The following is a 21,770-nucleotide window of genomic DNA, read 5'->3' on the forward strand; positions in this document are numbered from 1 at the left end:
ACTACTGAGCCCATCCCAAGAAACAATTTAATTTACGTAAAATTGCGTAAGTCAGCTAAATGTGCTAAGAAAACCAGGTAAAAGACTGTACCATGTTTTTTCATTGGCTTTTACGACAAAACATGTACAATGTTCAAGGAGACATTTTTTTAACTACTGTGATTACAGTCTGTTCTGTATAACTGTTTTAAATTATATTTGTATGCAATTCAATATTAACTGGGTAATTGTAATTTTTGTTGCATATTACACACAAATACACAGCTAATCTGCAGCTTTCCTTGGCAGGGCTCCAGATAATTTTTCAACATCAGGAGTACGTACTACTCCTTTTTTTTTAATTTTAATACTGGAAAACCGTAAGAGTACATTTAGAGTACTTAATGGGATTTAATGGAGTATCAGTAATCCGTGTGTTTCGTTTCATATATGCAACATTGCAATAATCAATAATACAATACTTTATCAGATAAATACGTCTGTAAATGATTCTAAGACCGTACACCATAGCTGTGGTGCGTATCTGTTACATTTTCTAAATTATTTCCTACCGTATCGTGCTTATTTTATATCTGTACATACGCCGATACGACCCTTATCTGGAGACCTGATTGGTAATAGTCTGTAATGTTGCACCCCTATAGCAAACACTGCACTTTGGTCTAAATGAGTGAGTGAGTGAATATGGTTTTACGCTTTTAGCAATATTCCAGCAATATAACGGCGGGGACACCAGAAATGGGCTTTGCACTTTGTACCCATGTTGGTCTAAATGATTAAATCAGTAAAAAAATATCATTCAGTTTTGTTTTGTTTTATTTTGAACACTTAAATCAGCATTATTCCAACTATGAGAACTCTGCTTGTAAATAATTAAGCCTGGACCAGACAATCCAGTGATTGATATTATCATCGCCATCAGCCATCACCAATGAGACAAAAATCACCGACCACATCATTCATGTGGCTCCCCATGGTGGCCAGCACTGGTTGCTAGGGACTTATGCTAACCTGGAAACCCAACAGGGCATCCACATTAGCTAAAGTCACTGGTTTATCTTGCTTGGCCAGGGTCTGATGTTCAGGAATAGATGGTCGTGATCAGGCCTTATCTCACGTCTGTTGTGGCCACCTACTTCTCACGGCTTTGTTGATATAGATTTCAATTTCTGTTTTTTAACTGAATCTAATTGGGCTCCTTGTGTTTCCAAACAGACTGACATGAAATTACATATATCAACACCCAAAAATACAACTGAATTCTAGCTATCAGCACTACAAACATGCTTTTTCCATCCTGACAAAATTTGGTTGACATCGACAAACAGGTTTAAACAGGACTGTTTTGACATTTCAAAGTCACAAAGTTCTTATGATGTGATACATGTGGTCTCACCTTAGGCAAGTGAGTTTGTTCAAAATTGCCTCTGTTCACCCAGCAGAAAATGGGTACCCGGTTGGATAAAGTCATGTGACTATAACCTTCTAGCACCTAACAGGCAGCTTGGGTTATCCGGGGTAATAATGATCAGGGTGTTAGCGGTTTGAACATGCTTTGTTGCGTTGAGATTAGCGCATTATAAGACTTCTCATTATTATTATTATTATTATTATTATGCATGATAAATCTCTATAACTCACAACAAATTCCAAAAATAAAATGACAAAACTGAGGAATAAAATGTCACCAAATATGGACATCTGAAATTTAAAAACAATGACCAGCCTTGACATGCAGCATGTGCAGAGAAATGTTTATCTTTTCTGACTTGCCACAAACTAAACCTAGCTTCAAGACAAATGTTATGCAAATACATTATGGCACTGTGATTACATTATGCAAGAGTGTGTGTGTGTTTGGTATATGAGTGAGTGAGTTTAGTTTACTTCCCTTTTAGCAATATTCCAGCAATATCACGGCAGGGGACACCAGAAAGTTTGAAATGTGACAGTGCACTCAGCTCTCTTCAAGATATATACCAGGGGCCTGTACATAATGAAGTTCAGATCAAACGATATGTGAATAATATTGTGGGAATTAATCTACACGATCAGGATACTTCGACACGTGATCAACTAAGTGACTGCCTGATCACTAGGGCTGCACAATATAACAGGTTTACCAGTATTTACCTGTTCAGACACGAAAACGATACGTATTACGATATGCTGATCGAAAACCAGTATTTTGACTTTCATTCGGAAACTTTGTAACACTCGGAAATCTTCGGATATTTCCTTGTTTCATTTGTGCCAAATATTATTTACATTTTTATTTTGTCATGATTAAAAGTTTTTATTAAAGCTTAATCAAGCATAGTGATTTTGTTGTGTTCATGCTTTATAAATCAAGCATTAACTCGATTATACGTAGTTTTTTGTTCAAAAATACTTTTTGCAATATATTGCAATACATATCGCAATATATGCTCTCGCATAGTGGTGTTCCGATGATCGATCATAATCGAAAATTGATTGGTTACCCTTTTCCGACGCGACAATCGATTGCAAAATTTCATAATCGATTGTCGCTAATAATTTTTACGAAAACAGTAATGAATACCCAACTTAGACCACAAGACAACTGGCAGTTACAAATGATTACAACTTCGGTCCGCATTATTCACAAAATTCACAATCATATTGCGTCTACTTACGCCTTGAAATGAAGTGAAGTTGACTGAAAATGGATACACAGTGTATATATTTTGTTTCGCTTTAATGTCATATTTATTGTAGCTGTCGATCACAACAAACTGGCATGCACACCAAGAAATGATGACTTGCATGTTTACTCCTCATTCCATGAGCGCATAACTGCTGCTTAGCTGCTTACCTTGTTCATGACGGACGATTCTAAATACATAATAACCCAGCTGCAGAATATAAAAATAAAACAAAAGGAACAAAAAGTCTAAATAAATAATGATCTGCCAGTAATGTGTTAAGATAAATGTTTAAGTTTTGGTGAAATCATAATTGTTGTTACTTTACGCTACCAAACAAAATGGCGGCTGACGAATCGGGTTGATGTCGATGAAATATTCAACTACCTCCTTATGGAAAGGCAGATCCAACGCTTGGAAGTGTTTCGATTTTGGAAGAAATGTCAGGGGTCCCTAACGAAGGAAAAACTTGACATGTCAAAGGCATTTGTCGATTTGTTTTAAAGGAATACGCAAACAAAGTATCACCCATAATTTCGTGATACTATCAAGTGAATGGTCTAATAGAAAAGTATCATCATGTTATATGCGCATGATATGAATCTGTCCATACTCTTAAGTCTATTACTATCAGTACGAAATTTGAAACTACACAATATATACAAACAAATTAAAACGTTATTGAAAACGAATGACATGTAGGCCTTGTGACATGAATTATCGTAAATCAGGTTAAAACTTGAGTACCCTTTTACTTTGCTATGTTAGAGTCAATTTTGGACATATATCTACTTGCAAACATAAAATATATGAAATAAATCCTGAAAGTTGATTTCATAAATGATAAGAGATTATTTATTTGTCTAAATCAAGAACATAATTGATATTTGTCTTGTAATTTAGCTCTATCGAAAATATATGTTTGTGTCTATATATTTCAATTTCAATGAATTTTCTTCCACTTTCAGAGAATTTCTAGTGAAACGATTTACGTGAGTTTAGGCTAAAATTTGTAGTCACTAGTATGATAAAATTGTTGAGGTTTGCATCTCTGGCATTGATGGTAAATAAAAATAAACCATAAAAAGAACAAATTTTTTTCTCTTCTTTTGTTCAAATTCAACCATCTGTGTCTGAACTGAACTTGCTTACCTTTAGGAGTCTGAGACAATACCAAACACATGGTCTTGTGTAACATGTTTTATTCAGAGGTTATTCTTGTCATTTCATTTAACCGATTATTAACCGATGATTGATCGGTTGAGCCTATCCGATTGTAACCGATGATCGATTATGAAATCACAACCGATTCCCAACACTACTCTTGCATCGCAATATATCGCGATGTGAAAATTCTCTGCAATACCCACCCGTACTGATCACCCGATCCATTAAGTCATCTCTTACAACCAGCAAAGACTGTTCGGGGACCAGTTCTTATCCAGAATTCCTTGGATGAACACACTGTGAGCAACTTAGTGGAGTTTATAAGTACATAGGTGTATCTAAGGGCTGAATAATTGTCTCCCATTAATGATTGAGAGTGAAACATGGGGTGCTCGGGGCTATGATGACTGTAACACTGATATTCTAACATGGACTTAGTGAGTGAGTGAGTGAGTTGGGTTTTCGCCACTTTTAGCAATAATCCAGTAATATCATGGCGGGGGACACCATAAATGGGCTTCACACAGTGTGCCCATGTGCGGATTCGAACTTTGATCGTCAGCGTGACGAGCCGACGCTTTAACCATAAGCTACCCCACCGCCCCAACATGGACTTAGGATTTCGCAGCACTAAAATAGCTCTGTTGAAGAAGCTCAGCGCATATCAGTGTAGTCTCTTCAGACTAACAAATATGAAGTGATTAACGAAACCGAAGAGTTTGGTTTTACACTGCTATTAGCAATATTCCACCAACTACCGTATATGACCGTCTATAAGCCGATCCCATGGATAAGCCGACCCCCAAACTTGACCCTCAAAATCAGTGTCAAAATCATATCTCTCATGGATAGGCCGACCCCCCGCGATGGGTCGCGGCCAACAGAGACCAGAGTACCCGGTAAGTATGTTCCATCAATGACGAGACACCATTACGAGAATATTACATAATAAAGATTACCGGTGTTTGTTTACCTTTTTTTAACGATCACTGCTTGCATCAACAACGAGACGCCATTTGGAAAGTGGATATACAGCGTAAGTGTTGGTGAGAATATTACATAATAAAGATTACATTTCTGCAAGAGAGTTCTGAGATTTTCACAAGTCATCGGCCGTAAACCCATCAAATTCCGTGTCACTGTCCTCCTCATACTGTAAGTCGATCCACATTATTCAAAGAATTCACTGTCATATATATTGTGTCTACTCACGGATCGAAACGAAGTGTAGTTGACAGAAAATGCATAATATATTTTGCTTCTCTAAATATAATATTTATTGTAGCAACAAACTGGCTTGCTTATTTTACCCCATTCAACAATCACAAACTGATTACTTTCTGCTCCATGTCACGTGCTTACCACGCTCATGATGGTCCAGATAACCTTAGTGTTGATTATATATTTTTACATAAAAACTATTACACAATGCTAGGATATATTTCTTTAGGTTAAATAATAGTATTCAATCAATAGAATTCATCCCGCTATATTATTGTGCATGTTCGAACTTGTTCAAGGGAAACGCGGTGCACAGCTGATTGCTATTCCTCGCTTTGTGTATTAGACAAACACGACGGTAATCTTAATTAATTTATAGAGCAAAAACTGTAACTAAAATTACATAATGCTAGGATATATTTCTTTGGGTTAAATAACGGTATTCTGTATTATATTTTACTGATGACTGCGCCAGAATTCGGCCCCGCTATATTATTGTGCATGTTTGAACTTGTTCGGGAAACGTGTGCACAGCTGATTGCTATTTCCGGCTTTGTGTAATGCAGAGACAAACACGCACAGTAATCTTAATCCCTGCAAATAAAACAATGCCCAGCAAATCAACTTATAACTTAAATGGTAATTAATCTTGTCTAGTGATGTTTAATTGCAAATTTGACGCCTCTACTGACAAAGTCGCCTTCTGTTGTTAGTTCAAGCGTAAGTGATACACCTCTTCTACAGATGTTGTTTTCTTTACCCCTGGAAAAAAGTTTGACATTAATGAAAGTGTAACTTGGGGCATGGATAAGACTAACATGGACTTTCTACAGACTGCTTTTTTGGTCCTCAGTGTAAATTCAGACTAACAAATATGAAGTGTTTATAGACGGTCATATACGGTATATATCACAGGGACACCAGAAATGGGCTTCACACATTGTACCCTAGAGTTGAATCAAACCTTGTTTTCCTCATGACAAGCAAGTGCTTATCTATGCCACCCAATCTGCCTGTTTCGGTTATAAAGCCTGAAGAGTATGTTGTTTTAACACAGCAACATTCCAGCCAACATAGCCACCTGTAACTAATTTTGTCAGGACCAGAACTTGTGTTGGGAATCGGAAACCAAATCCTCTATCGATTATCGGAGGACTTGTGGTGAACGATTATCGACTATAATCGAAATATATACATTTTTAATGTAATCACCAATTTTAAGGGTTTTTCCCCAGTTTTTTCTAATAACATTTTTTTTATAACTAATACTGTCATGCAATGAAATGCACGCATGCAAGTAAGACACTGGAATTGTAATTAAACAATAAAAGTGGTTAAAATTTTACAATGCGCATAGCTTTACGCTATTGAGCGCATGTTTGTTCGTGAATATTCATCAAATTAAATGGTTAGTATACTTAATTCAAGGGGTTATACAAAAACAACAAAATTCCAATTAATGATAATCATCTTGATAATCATCTTTGATCCTTCTTTCGACCGATTTTCGATTTTTTTCGATCATCGGAACACCACTAACCAGAACACTGAATGATCAACGTCCAAAACCTCTGGGATATGATGACACACCGTCAACAAGGTCAGGAAGTCTGTCCATTGGACCCATACAGTCACCCTTTACAGAATAGGTTGTCAGGAATACACTACCTCAGAATATTATCCTGAAGTGACCTCTGGGATATGATGACACAGTCAGCAAGGTCAGGAAGTCTGTCCATTGGACCCATACAGTCACCCTTTTACAGAATAGGTTGTCAGGAATACACTACCTCAGAATATTATCCCGAAGTGACCTCTGGGATATGATGACACAGTCAACAAGGTCAGGAAGTCTGTCCATTGGACCCATACAGTCACCCTTTACAGAATAGGTTGTCAGGAATACACTACCTAAGAATATTATGCTGAAGTGACCTTCTGGGATATGATGACACAGTCATCAAGGACAGGAAGTCTGTCCATTGGACCCATACAGTCACCCTTTACAGAATAGGTTGTCAGGAATACACTACCTCAGAATATTATGCTGAAGTGACCTCTGGGATATGATGACACAGTCATCAAGGACAGGAAGTCTGTCCATTGGACCCATACAGTCACCCTTTACAGAATAGGTTGTCAGGAATACACTACCTCAGAATATTATGCTGAAGTGACCTCTGGGATATGATGACACAGTCAGCAAGGTCAGGAAGTCTGTCCATTGGACCCATACAGTCACCCTTTACAGAATAGGTTGTCAGGAATACACTACCTCAGAATATTATCCCGAAGTGACCTCTGGGATATGATGACACAGTCAACAAGGTCAGGAAGTCTGTCCATTGGACCCATACAGTCACCCTTTACAGAATAGGTTGTCAGGAATACACTACCTCAGAATATTATCCTGAAGTGACCTCTGGGATATGATGACACAGACAGCTAGGTCAGGAAGTCTGTCCATTGGACCCATACAGTCACCCTTTACAGAATAGGTTGTCAGGAATACACTACCTCAGAATATTATCGCGAAGTGACCTCTGGAATATGATGACACAGTCAACAAGGTCAGGAAGTCTGTCCATTGGACCCATACAGTCACCCTTTACACAGAGAATAGGTTGTCAGGAATACACTACCTCAGAATATCATCCTGAAGTGACCTCTGGGATATGATGACGGTCAACAAGGTCAGGGAGTCTGTCCACTGGACCCATACAGTCACCTTTTACAGAATAGGTTGTCAGGAATACACTACCTCAGAATATTATCGCGAAGTGACCTCTGGGATATGATGACACACGGACAGCTAGGTCAGGAAGTCTGTCCATTGGACCCATACAGTCACCCTTACCAGAATAGGTTGTCAGGAATACACTACCTCAGAATATTATGCTGAAATGATGCAGTCAATGATCCCTTTGGTGAAACCCATGGACGAGCATGGATGTGTGCTGTCATAGTGAGGAACTAAATTAGCACCACCAATCAGCAGATCCTGGCATAACAAGGGAATACAACCATGCACAGTAACATGTCACAAACTAGTAGGTGATAGTTAGCTGACCTAACTGACCTGAATCTGACCTTGACAGAATTACACCTAAAAAATTATGAATAAAAGATAACATGTGGGATGGACTGGCTTACGTTTGTTGAACTGAATGAATAAGTGGGAGATAACTCCTGTGTTTCTCAAATTTTATGTTGTCTAACCATGGATTTGATACCTCTTGTTTCAATTTGGAAGCCCGCACTTAAGATTGACAAATGTAGGGAATACATAATAGGCTGGGGAAATCTGGAGAAAATGACAAATGCACCCCCCTAGAGGTTTACAATAAGTGTTAGGAATTTGTGACTCTTGTATTGCACTTTATTGATAGGATGATTCCTTTACTATGATCAGGGGGAAATAACTTTTAAAAATCGCCTGAGTGTACAGTCAGTGTTTTTATGTTGGGCAATGATAATTTGTATGTCCACTATACCAGCTGTTTCCAGTTGATTTTTACCAATGAATTAATTACATTGTTTAGTCAACTGACACCGTACAAGTGATATCGGCCAAGTATAGTGGAAAAATTATCAGGGCAAGTGATTTTTACATGTGCCATTTCAGTACTTTCAGTAATGGAAACAATTTTAAAGTTATTTAAACACCCTAAAGTGGGTAATCAATACAATTACATTTATTACTTTCATAAAGCAATGGAAACTGCCAAGTTACATTTATTAAAGGGATACATAAAGTATGTTATCAAGACTTACAGTTCTCAGACTTCAGTTTCATGGTTTGTCTGGTTTGTTTGTTGTTTATTGCCAGTATTCCAGCTATATGGCTGCAGTCCGTAAATAATTGAGTCTGGACCAGACAATCTAGTGATCAACAGCATATGCATCGATCTACGCATTTGGGATACAATGACATGTGTTGACCAAGTCAGCGAGTCTGACCACCCGATCCTGTTAGTCAGCCTCTTACAAGCATGGGTTGCTGAAGACCAAATCGAAATCAACTGACAGGTCTCATTCTCCCTTACAAGAGTCTTATAGATGTAGGAATCAAACATGGTCACGTGATCTCTATCGCAGTACTCACCAAGTTCGTACAGGCCACCGTCCTGATGGATGAAGGCAACAAAGTGGGGGTTCACCTCATCCTCTCTTGATGGAGCCTACAAAACACATGTCACATTGAAGTACACAGAAAAGAGTCACGTTTAACTCCTCATTGGACAATAATTCAGTTATATCACAGCAGTGAGAGAGTCTGGTTTAACTCCCCTTGGACAATAATTCAGTTATATCACAGCAGTGAGTGAGTCAGGTTTAACTCCCCCTTGGACAATAATTCAGTTATATCACAGCAGTGAGTGAGTCAGGTTTAACTCCCCTTGGACAATAATTCAGTTATATCACAGCAGTGAGTGAGTGAGTGGGGTTTAACTCCCCTTGGACAATAATTCAGTTATATCACAGCATGAGAGAGTCAGGTTTAACTCCCTTGGACAATAATTCAGTTATATCACAGGCAGTGAGTGTAATTTGGACCTTTAACTCCTTGTTGACAATAATTCAACATGGTACAGCAGTGAGGGAGTCAGGTTTAATTCTAGACAGAAACACATGTGACCAATCATTATGAATCTCCATACATATTGTTGGTCATGTGACTCAACATACTTTAACTCCCTTGGACAATAATTCAATTATATCACAGCAGTGAGGGAGTCAGGTTTAACTACCCCTTGGACAATAATTCAGTTATATCACAGCAGTGAGTGAGTCAGGTTTAACTCCCCTTGGACAATAATTCAGTTATATCACAGCAGTGAGTGAGTCAGGTTTAACTCCCCCTTGGACAATAATTCAGTTATATCACAGCATGTCAGCTAGGAGGAAAATCCAAAGTGATGCACGCCTCAGAAATAAACCACTGTATACCACTTTGGTAAAATGTTAGATCAGGGCTTTTTGCTAACAAACCCAGAAACATGACGAGGGTGACTCTTAGATTCAAACCCAGGACTGTGTTTCTGGCAAGTTAAAGGAACCATCTTTGCATCGCGAATCAGCAAACCTTTGACTATGCCATGCATAAAGAACAGAGAAAAAATTATCAATTGTAAATGTTTAAAACCTGCATTTATAATTTTAACATATAAATTACATTTAAATATTTGTTCTAATAAATTTATGCTGTTTCACGCTGTCGTCAGCAACATCAAAAGTAGACTGTGGCAGTCTGTGATCATCAATAATTCATCAGAGGGAGAGCAATAATTTCTATTGCATTAATATTTCAGAAAAACTAATGGAAATGGAAATGTCCTCTTACAACCATCATGCCTAACACTAATGCTCAAGGTCATGGCTGTTCCAGTGTGGGCCATTTCAAAAGCAACGTAACAGTTTTTATACCAGCTGGAAACCAAGGACTTGGTTTGATTGCCAAGAGACTATATTATCAAAACTTATATTTGTTCCATCTACAGCTAAACATAGTCTTTAATCTCTACCACTTGATCTCTGAATTTTGTTTTTGACACTTTATTACTAGATATTAAAAAACTCCACTAATTTTCTAAGCAAAGAAAGCAGTTACCTGTGATTACATAATACCTATTTTTAAAGAAATACCTGATGAAATTTGTTTTCCCTCTTAATTTGACACTCTTTATAAACAATTATCCTTTTGTTTCGAGAAATGTTCAAAATATAAAGAATTCCAAAAGTAGCGAAATGTAGCTTACAGTTTCCAAAATCAAAGCGAATGATGTTTGTTTGAATGTCATAAGATCATCATGAGGTAGATACAGCGAAACATAAGTGTCCATCACAACCAGGTAAGACTCATTGCACTTTCCTATATAATACATGTAATACATGGTACTGTAAAAGATATAAACATTCTACACTTAAAACAAAAATAGCATCAGTAGAAGTGTATACAGTTGTCCTGTTTTGAGCCCACTACAGGGACACCTGGGGATATTTTATGAGTGCTTCATTCAGTGTGATCTCCACACCAATGCTTCTGCAAACCTCATTCAATTGACATTTATAGTCTGTTTGCAGTGAAAACATACCGGTGAATTTCACTTTAAATAAAAATGTAAATCAAATAAAGTGAAATTAAGATTGCAATCTTCATTATTTTGTATTACAGGGGGGTATGCACATTAAATGAAACACTGAGGACAAGTAGGGTTGGTCTAAGTTATCGCTCATCACGTACCGCACGTGCTTTTGTTTCAGTGTTCCAACTACTGCACTTATCCCCTTGTAATACAAACCAATAATAGCTATTTGTATCTATGATCGTTTGCTAAACAACATTTATCCTAATTTGAATAAAATTTTGAGATTTAACTGTTCAATTGGCAAGGTAAATTCGCAATCTTAATTTCACGTTATTTGATTTACTTTTTTGTTTAAAGTGAAATTTATCGGTACGTTTTCACTGCAAACAGCCTATAACATCACCTTTAGCAGAAAATTAGTTTATGAAGAGTTGGCTTTTTTCTACTATAGATAGCAAAGCTTCACTAACTGATGTATGTCCACTGCCCAAGTCTAACGGATCAATATATTATTCTCTATTTTATGGGTAATGTGTAAGCCATGACACTCTACAAAATGTTTTTTGAAAGCTTTACATTTATACAAATGATTACGGGTCAATTTGACATAATTTCAGAACTATTTTCACACTGCAGCTGGAAAAACTGAAACAATAACTAAGAGAGGTAATTTGTGTCAATGATGAATTTTTCAGAACCAGGCAAGACCCAATAAAGCTGACATCCGCACCCATATTTCTTGGCAGAGCATTTTCAGCATGGACAAGTGAATGAGTTTGGTTTGAACACTATTTTCAGTTACATCATGGTGTGTCAGCAAAAAGTTAAAAGTAATACAGGTGGGACATTTCCCACACTGGATAAACCCATGGAGCCAAGATATGGAGCTGGAACACATAAACATGATCAGGGCAAACAGAGAATTTAACCCACGGCCTTAGGTACCCAAGGGAAGCAACTCTTGTCAGTGAATTGTGGCACCTTTGTCAACTGGACCACCTTTGCCAGGTTTCTATTAAGCATGAGGTACGAGAATGCTTTCAAACAGATGTGCAGGGAACTCTTAGCAACATCGTAACAAATCACTGAAAAGGGGTTTCAAATATTGTACTCGTATACCGTGAACCCATGCAGTATGTTTTAAAAATGAAATGTAAAACATACTTTTGGAGAGACTATATTAGTGGGTTGGTGTGAAGACAAACCCTTACAACCTTCAAAATAGAATACAAAAATAGTTTCTTTACCTGTGTTTGGCCTTCCTGTGCACTCTCCTCGTGAATATTCCCCATATTCTGAAAGGAAAACGGTAAACTTTATTTCTTACGACCATGGTTATACTGAACTGACTGACAGAGAAAACTGACTATTTCGGTCGCAACCAGTTACTAGATTTTCCAGCCAATCTGTGTAACAATATACGGTCATAACAAATTCAAATTATAGTCTGTTTGCAGTGAAAACGTTCCGATGAATTTCACTTTAAACAAAAACGTAAATCAAATAAAGTGAAATTAGAAGTACGAATCCTCATGATTTTACCTTGCCAATTGAACATTTAAATCCCAGAATTTTATTCAACTTAGGATAAAAGTTGTTTAACAAACGATCATAGTTTCAAATCACTATTGTTGGTTTGTATTACAAGGGGGCATGCACATTAAATGAAACACCGAGAGTAGGGTTGGTCTAAGTTAACGCTCATCACGTACCGCACGTGCATTTGTATCACTGTTCCAATTACTGCGTTTACTCCCTTGTAATACAAACCAATAATAGCGATTTGAATCTATGATTGTCTGTTAAACAACTTTTATCCAGAGTTGAATAAAATTCTGAAATTTATATGTTTAATTGGCAAGATAAAATTATGAGGATTCGCAAACTTAATTTCACTTTATTTGATTTACTTTTCTGTTTAAAGTGAAATTCATCGGTACGTTTTCACTGCAAACAGACTATAATGGTCCCTTTGTGAGATCCAGATCGTGTGAGAGTGAGAGAGTGAGGTTTTACGCCCCTTTTAGCAATATTCCAGCAATATCACGACGGGACACCAGAAACAGCCTTTACACACTGTACCCATGTGGGGACTTGAACCCAGTTCTTCAGCGTGATGAGAGGACGCTTTAACCATTAGGCTACCCCACTGCCACTGAGGTCATAAGAACCATGGTTTCATGTACATTCGTGGTAAATTATCATTAACCATTCACTCATGATTGTGTTTACGTCCAAACCTAATAATCTTGAATAACATTCACAATGTAAGGTAAGGTCCATATCTAAGTCAAATCAGTACATTTTAATACTTAAACAGAGTACTGCGCCCACGTGTCAACCAAGTCAGCGAGTCTGACCACCGGATCCTGTAAGTAGCCTCAACAACAAGAATGGTTTGCTGAATACCAATTCTCATCCACGTGTTCACAGGACCAGAGAGACAGAGGAACAGATTTTGTGCATCTTGTTTAAGTCAGTCAACAAAACCACAGTATCCTTTAACCAGTTTTACCAAAGATACATGTACAGACAACCTATTCTGAACTCTTATCCCACTAGGGGAAGAATGGAAGGAAAATGACAACTTACAGAATCTTTCTCCAAAAGCTTGCCCTCTCCTCTGGGCTCAAGCTCTTGGTACTCTCCAGAAACTTGGTGAAATATTTGCCATCTGTAAAAAACATGATCTCATTTGTCACACCTGTAACACGTTAGTCCAATTAATGCATGCTTTGGTCTGAATCGGTAATACCACAGTAAGGCATTCTTACCAGACAACAGAAAACAAACCTAGAGTTACTTCCCCTAGACCTATTCCATCCGTAAAATATTGTGAATGTCCGCAGAGGGGCATCTTACTTCATTAATTCGCGATACAAAATTGCAGTTGGTATGTTGAAGACAGTACATCAATTTGAGCGAGAACACAAGACAGATGCCTTACACGTTATTGAGGGCCATTTAATAAAGTACAACAGGTCTCAGTCAGATTCTGACAGTCATGCTGAGGTAGGGCTGATTTCTATGTTTAAAGCATGCCATCAAGTACTGACCATCAAACTCAATCTTGTCCTTATTATTGGCCAGGGCATGTACAAGAGCAATGGTTCCACAGGCATTTCGGATAGTCTGTTTGATGAAGTAGGATTTCTCTAGAACACTTGTCTCCACATCTCCAATTGGGTTGCCCTCTACCTGGAAAAGAGTATCTGTATGTGTCCACTGAAACCTTGTTTGTACGGATCCTGTTAAACCAGAAATTCATCATTCTGGACGATCTTTTGGGGAAAGTAGTACAAACTTATATGGACATTACCACACCTGATAATCTGGATGATTTCAGTAACTGTAGTATTGAACCAACCTCCAGATTAGCAGCATGTCTGATTAAAATATGTAAAATCAGTCCCCACCTAAAATTTATTTTGAATTACTGACATACAAACACACATAAAAACTTACAAATAAATTATCATAGGAACATTCCGAAGAAATACACAATGTACTCTTTACAACCTTGTTTCTGTTCTGTGTTTCACAGGCATCACAAATGAACTCAACAATACTGCATGAAAAAGATGCGGTGTCCTGCCAAGTGTTTATAATACATGTATATCGCTGCTGTGAGTTTGGGACACGTGCCACATGTTTCTCAATAACCAGCATTTCTTTGGTCAAACGTTCATGTGCAAAGGTGGGAAAAAAGATCAAAACAGACATTTCACATAATTATTCCACCCTATATGAAACGTTCACATATATTTTAGGTTGTCTTAATTCTGCATTAACCTAATAAAAACAAAAAGAAATATTTTTATTATTTCTGGAAAGCAAGTCTCTAAACCAATGAAAATCGAAAATCATTTTTAATAACATTATTACCATAGAAATGAAAATGATATCCAAATTTTGCAGTATATTGGTATTTGTTAGATGCATTTCAAAACCTGATCAGAATATGTCAGTCTAAGCCTGAATCCCTGTCACAATACTGCAGGTGGTTGAGGGCACACAGCCTTTATGTTGACTATCATGCAACTGATTACACCAAAATCAATACATTGGGGTCACGGCGACCCGAGTGACATTCTCACATTCCAAGCTTCTCTGGATATGATATGAGTGAGACTAGGCTGGAAATTGCGGTCAGGTAACATAGCTTTCTGAATCAGTAAAACTGACCATATCATATATGCAAAGGAAACATGATAAAATATGTTATACTAAACTAATACAGAACTTTCACTGAGAAAATATCCTAAGCAAAGTAAAATATTATTTCTAATTGCATATTTATCCTTCATGTGCTTTCAAAACCCTATCGAGAAAAAGGATAACAGTCAGCCGATTACAGCCCTTAACGACAAAAATCTAAAAATACATAATGAGAAGATTGGCTGGTTTGTTGTTTAAGTGAGTGAGTGAGTGAGTTTGGTTTTACGCCGCTTTTTGCAATATTCCAGCAATATCAAGGCGGGGGACACCACAATTGTTGTTTAAGGCCGCACGTAGCAATATTCCAGCTATATGGCGGCGGTCTGTAAAAAATTGAGTCTGGACCAGACAATCCAGTGATCAAAAGCATGAGCATCAATCTACGCAATTGGGATATGATGATGTGTGTCAACCAAGCCAGCATAATGAGAAGATGTCGGTAGACTGAAAAATGCTTTGGCACAAACTGTAGGTGAACAAATATCATTTAAATAACTATCATTCATAATTAAAATAACAAGCATTTCAAAATTACAGATGCTTGCACCACCGTAAGTAAGATTGGAGTTTATGTTAGTTATTATTATTTACTTAAAAGATCCCATGATGTTGTTTAAACATGACAAAGCAGAGTCCCTGTTCTAACTACTAAGAGTGAGTGAGTTTAATTTTATGCCGCTTTTAGCAATATTCCAGCAATATCATGGCGGGGGACACCAGAACCATGTGGAGAATTGAACCCGGGTCTTCAGTGCAATGAGCGAACGCTTTAACCACCAGGCTACCTCACTGACCCCTCAAACTATTAAGAAGTATTTGTTATTATCCTGTCATGACATACCTTCTCTGTGAGAGGATACAACAGCATGATGGCCACCACTGGCTGGGGTACCATGGCGAGGAGGTCATCGTCCAACCCAAACACATCCACAAACTGCCACTTACTTGGGGCTCCGAGGTCATGTATATACTGAAAGATAGGAGAGTCTGGAGGGTGATTGTATGAACAGATAGTGTTGTAAACAACATCTAGCTGTATATCATAGCAACTAGTGGAAAAGATATCACAGTCCGATAAATAAAGTGAGTGAGCTAAAGTTGTAACTATTCAAATCAAAGACCACCTGACTCAGTGGAGTCACAGGGTTTGTGAACCTATTCTAATTTGTGTCCCTCTGAGGCGTGGCTATGTTAGAATTCAATGATCCTTGCTTCTGAGGACTTCTGAGGCCAAACCAATGAACAATAGAGTGAATGGAGCTGAGCAGAGCGAGGGAGCCAGCAAGCATTGCTGCAGGGCTTCAGTAAGTGAGTGAGTTTAGTTTTACGCCGCACTCAGCAATATTCCAGCTATATGGTGGCGGTCTGTAAATAATTGAGTCTGGACCAGACAATCCAGTGATCAACAGCATGAGCATCGATCTGGGGAACCAATGACGTGTCAACCAAGCCAGCGAGCCTGACCACCTGATCCCATTAGTCGCCTCTTACGACAAGCACGGGTCACTGAAGGTACATTCAAACCCGGACCTTCACGGGTTGCAGGGCTTGAGATAAAGTCACAATTATCAAAATAATTTTGAGTTGTTTACATAAAAAATGCATTAAGACACCAAGATCTGAGAGTACAACACTCTGCATTATCCCCTTACTCAGCCTTTTCATTTTGTGTACAAATATTTCTCTACAAAAATGAATACTTTTAATTCATGTTTAAAGATATAAAACATAAATTAAGAAATGAACTTTGGGCTACACCTATGCGCAGTGCAATCAATACTTTTGCCCTGATGCTGTTGTAGTTTAAGCACAAGGACACTTTTCATCATTCAACAAAAGCATCTTAGTATTACTTTGTAAAAATAGTAAAAAATTTGAACTTGCATTATTATGTTTGCACTTAAAGCTTGAAAGTGAAGCGACGCTGGCAATGAGTGAGTGAGTGGTGTGTGTTGGTTTTTACGTCGCTTTTAGCATATACCAGCAATATCATGGCAGGGTACACCAGAAATGGACTTCAGACATTGTACCCATGTGGGGAATCAAACCTAGGTTTTCGGCAGGATGTGCAAACACTTTTACCACAAGGCTACCCCAGAACCTCCTGGCAATCAGCATTCCAAGACAGTATCATATATGTTGTTCATTATGTTGTGAGCAGGCTGTCAGTAAACTAACTTCAATGATGAATATTCAACTAGTACTTGGAGATTAGACTCATTATATCTGATTCATTGTAACAATAAGTATAGACCATGCTTATCATCAGTCATCATTCCTCACTGATCTGCCAGACAAATGTCATTGTCTCACAAATGGATTAGAAAAAAATCACAGAGAACTGATTAACCATATTAATCTAGACCTAAACCTAAAATGGACACCGAACTATTAGCAGATTGCTGAAGCGTTTTTTGTGGCAACTAATCATTATTTAACTCTGACAAATAGAAGATATATAGTATGCAAAGATGTAAAAAATATGTGGAACTTTTGTCATCGCAAAGTAATAGCTAGCAAATCGACTGAACATTATGCGGCACCATGAACATTTACAAATATGACACTTCACACCGTACTTGACGCCCACTTGGGTATATACGGATATCAAAGACTTTGCTTGTCATGATTTTTTTTTCTAAATCTGAGTCTCCACATTATCTTAGTCGAATGTTTACTGATAGCCCAGGTGCAGACATGCATTAGTTATGATAAGCATGATGTCGAACATTCTGCATCATCAGCCTCGGACTGAACCGGCTCGCCGCTGTCGTGTTGACATTTCAGTTGACACACCGACCGCGATTTCTCACCTTGTTCAGCACCTGAAAAAGACAAAAGACCGTGAATTGGTCGTTAGGAATAATTGTTCACATTAATGTGACATTTAAATAAATAAAGCGGTCGTCATGACATACATCGGGGTTAGACTCGAGCGGTACCCATCTCTGTTCAGCCATTTTGACGCTTGATTATGAAAACCACGTGCGCACATGGACGGTTCACTTCCGGGTTGCAATGTCAAAAAATATGTTCTATTTTCAACAAAACTGTTTCCTATCCGTGAAGCTCCTTTGGTGAACAAAAAGACTTATTTAGTATCTGAATCACTTTCCCACATGTATACAAATACAAATGTACGCAGACAAAATTTTAAAAAGGGGGGGGGGGGTTGCCGAGAGGAATTCTAATGGTTTGAGTTATGAAAATGTGTTTAGGCCATGTAACAGGAGATCTGCGAACTTTAAGATAACATGTGAAAAATACCATTTGATGTCAGGCCGAATCTCTTAGTATTAATTTACTGAAATAGCCATCGAGGATGCCTACGTGTATCCTTCTGCAAGTTCGAATAAATAATATATATATCATTATTATAATGGTGATAGTATATAATAATATAAATAATTATTATCCACCTCACCTACCCGGGGCGATGCCTGGTTTGAATTAATAGCACCCATAGAACCTTTGTCGTTGTAAATGGATCGGAGTTGGTTGCGATGTCATCGTTCCCCGAAGGTGGTCATGACATCAGCCACTGGTTTGTCTGGGCCAGATTACATTATTTACAGACCCAGTCGTACAGCTGGAATATAGCTGATTGTTACATTAAACAACATACAACCATTGTCATCATTATTAAATATCATTATGAGGATCATTGTTATTATTGTTGGTGTTCTTGATGATGATGAGTAACCCATGCTTGTCGTAAGAGGCGACGAACGGGATCGGGTGGTCAGGCTCACAGACTTGGTTGACACATGTCATCGGTTCCCAATCGCGTAGATCGATGCTCATGCTGTTGATCATTGGATTGTCTGGTCCAGACTCATTTATTGACAGACCGCCGCCATATAGCTGGAATATTGCTGAGTGCGGCGTAAAACTAAACTCACTCACTCACACTCACTGATGATGATGATGATGATGATGATGATGATGATGATGATTTTGCGTCACTCATTCCCTCTATGCTACGGAAACGAATAAATCCTTTTTGTTTAATTAGCCTCTGTTATTACCCTAACAGACACCTGCGACAATCCCATTATTTCTAAACACCTATCATAGTTAGGTAATAACGTATAATTGGATACTTATCTACTTACAGAACTGATGTGTGATAACGTGTACAATCTGATAGAGGGCTGAGCTAATTATATCACCGCTGTCCTTGAAAAGAGCCGAAACTGGACTTTAACAATAATATTCGTGTTTTTCGTTTTTGTTTTGTTGTTGTTTTTTGTGTTTTATTATATTTTCACTCAATAACATCACCTAATGCAATGACTGAGTATTCACAAATTATAATGATGGTCTCTTTAATTTGGCTCGCAATACTTGTTGTGAAAGATTTTCACCACTTTCGTTTGTGCAACCGTGTTGTCATCTTCTTCTTCATCGTCTTATAAGTCGCATGTATATTGTATATATGTAGGAATTTATAACTGATTGTTCATTTTTTTAAATCGTAGGTGCTTTAAACACCTATTGTGCCATTTGCAGGCATCGTCACCTGTGTGTGGATTTGCTGTCTCCATATTGGTAAACCTTGCTTGCTATGTATTTGTAACGCTAAAATATGTCGGTTAACCTTCCAACAGAACACCAATGTGGCTTTTTTTAAGTAGTTGTGCCGAAAGTGTAATACATTGACCTACCTTTTGTAAACAATTCCGGCAAAATTACAATCAATGTTTATTTGTGATAAAATCAGTTTCTTCAATGACGAAATGTCTTATTGTATTTAGCAGAGTATATGCGTCCATAAATCAATATTGTGTTATTGTGACGTTGGTGACGTCATGTCAAGTATGGCGGCTAAACAAAAGCGTGGAAGTTTGTGCAGACGAAAATAACCACAGAATATCAGAATTCGTCTACTCGGGAAGGTCGCAAGTTTCATGCTGTGACAACCGTTTCATACTATTCTGAAGATTATCGGAAAGATGTGAGAGAGAAGTGTTAACGACATTGAGCTTGCAGCCAGGCTTCTGGTTTGTTTACGATTTTGACTTCTGATTTAAAGCAGGTGCGTGTTCCGTTGATCAGCTGTTCAAGGCTGAGCGGTATGGAATCAGTAAAAGCCGACCCCGAGGTGAAGCAAGCGGCCAGTATGGCCGAAACGGGAGATGCATCAAGCAAAACTTTCAAGGTGGCGTATCTTGGGTCATCTTGCATGGATAGACGCCATACCCAGAGCGTTCAGCCGTGGGTTATGGCCGAGATTCGACGGCGAAAGGAGGGAGCGAGGGAGGTGACACTTGAGGTGTTGTCCCACAGTCTCAAAGCAACAGGTTGTGACGACATTGGAACTGATGTATTGTTTGAACACAAACTGCAGGAGTTGACCAGATTTGCTAAACTGCATCAGGAACCAAGATGTTTTGCTTATCTCTCTCGTCAACAGCTGAACAGTGATGACTTCGAATGTCATGTCTTCATGGCACATGAACCGGACACTGTGAGTACCTCATATTTTATTTCGAAAAATGCTTTAAAAAATACCCGCTGGCTATTAAACTGTAGAAAATGTCACAAGAGTTTGCCAGAACAAACTTTGTTAAGTTTAAGATGATAAATTCCACATCTTTATCTTTTTATGTAATGGGTTTTTTCTCCAGAGTCCCACTTGCCACTAATGTTTTTAGTTTGGAAGAATTATTAGATATTTTGTATAGAATATATAACTCTGTTAAACATTTACACAAACCATATCAATTTTATGATGGTAAAACCATCCATGTATAATAACCAATATGACATGTGGTCAGTTTTTCATGAAAAGCTTGTTTACGGCAAATTGGTTTATAGCTTTTTTATTCAGTAGCATGCAGCCTACCCATAGTACATTTGATCTAATGTTGGTAAACCATTCAGGCTTGAGTAAAGTTTATAACAATTAATTTCATGGAAAAAATAGGTTTTTAAGTGGTTCTTATTTGTAGACTTTTGCTACATATGAAATAATCACCTATTTTGCCTTTCGTCACTGTTTGTTGTATTCATGGATTCCAAGACGTGACTGCTGAAAAGCCTCACATGTATGTTGTAGGTTATATACGTTAAACTTCAAATTTGGTAATTATTAGCTTTTAAAATTATTGCCTTTGGAGATGTTTCGTTTAGTTTTGGAATAACATAATAAATCAGCAGTTATAGTCTGTTTGTTCTGACTCATCAATCATCATTTACTCTAATTGATGCAATTATCACTTCTGACATTTAACTGAGTCTGAGGCCAAGGATAAGCTGGTTGAGCTTCTAAGAGGAAGGGATGCTTGTTACTCACTGTTAGTGAGGTGAAATGGGCTTTTAACTGCATTCATGGCTACAGCACTTATGTAGAGACCATGCTTGTTGCAACATTGTGTTCCTGACACAGATTGTAGTCGATACAAAC

The 21,770-nt window shown here is 37.9% G+C and overlaps 2 protein-coding genes across 2 annotated transcripts in view; one reads left to right on the forward strand and one right to left on the reverse strand.

Annotated features, from left to right (window-relative positions):
* LOC124269673 (ubiquitin carboxyl-terminal hydrolase-like) overlaps nucleotides 1-18,390 on the reverse strand; it is a 29,993-nt gene extending 11,603 nt beyond the window's left edge. The window contains 8 exon segments of the mRNA XM_046704737.1: nucleotides 9,160-9,235; nucleotides 12,391-12,438; nucleotides 13,736-13,752; nucleotides 13,755-13,817; nucleotides 14,200-14,341; nucleotides 16,203-16,331; nucleotides 18,175-18,186; nucleotides 18,280-18,390. Of these exon segments, the coding sequence (XP_046560693.1) occupies nucleotides 9,160-9,235; nucleotides 12,391-12,438; nucleotides 13,736-13,752; nucleotides 13,755-13,817; nucleotides 14,200-14,341; nucleotides 16,203-16,331; nucleotides 18,175-18,186; nucleotides 18,280-18,321 (529 nt within the window). The 5' untranslated portion in view covers nucleotides 18,322-18,390.
* A 1,693-nt stretch (nucleotides 18,391-20,083) lies between these two features.
* The window catches only part of LOC124287377 (TBC1 domain family member 1-like), a 93,897-nt gene continuing 92,210 nt past the window's right edge, over nucleotides 20,084-21,770 (forward strand). Inside the window, exon 1 of the mRNA XM_046723940.1 lies at nucleotides 20,084-20,831. Within this exon, the coding sequence (XP_046579896.1) occupies nucleotides 20,439-20,831 (393 nt within the window). The 5' untranslated portion in view covers nucleotides 20,084-20,438. The remainder of the gene's footprint in view (nucleotides 20,832-21,770) is intronic.

This window comes from Haliotis rubra, unplaced genomic scaffold (assembly GCF_003918875.1).
Source record: "Haliotis rubra isolate DU_JTF1 unplaced genomic scaffold, ASM391887v1 Scf1, whole genome shotgun sequence".
NCBI classification, from domain to species: Eukaryota; Metazoa; Mollusca; class Gastropoda; order Lepetellida; family Haliotidae; genus Haliotis; species Haliotis rubra.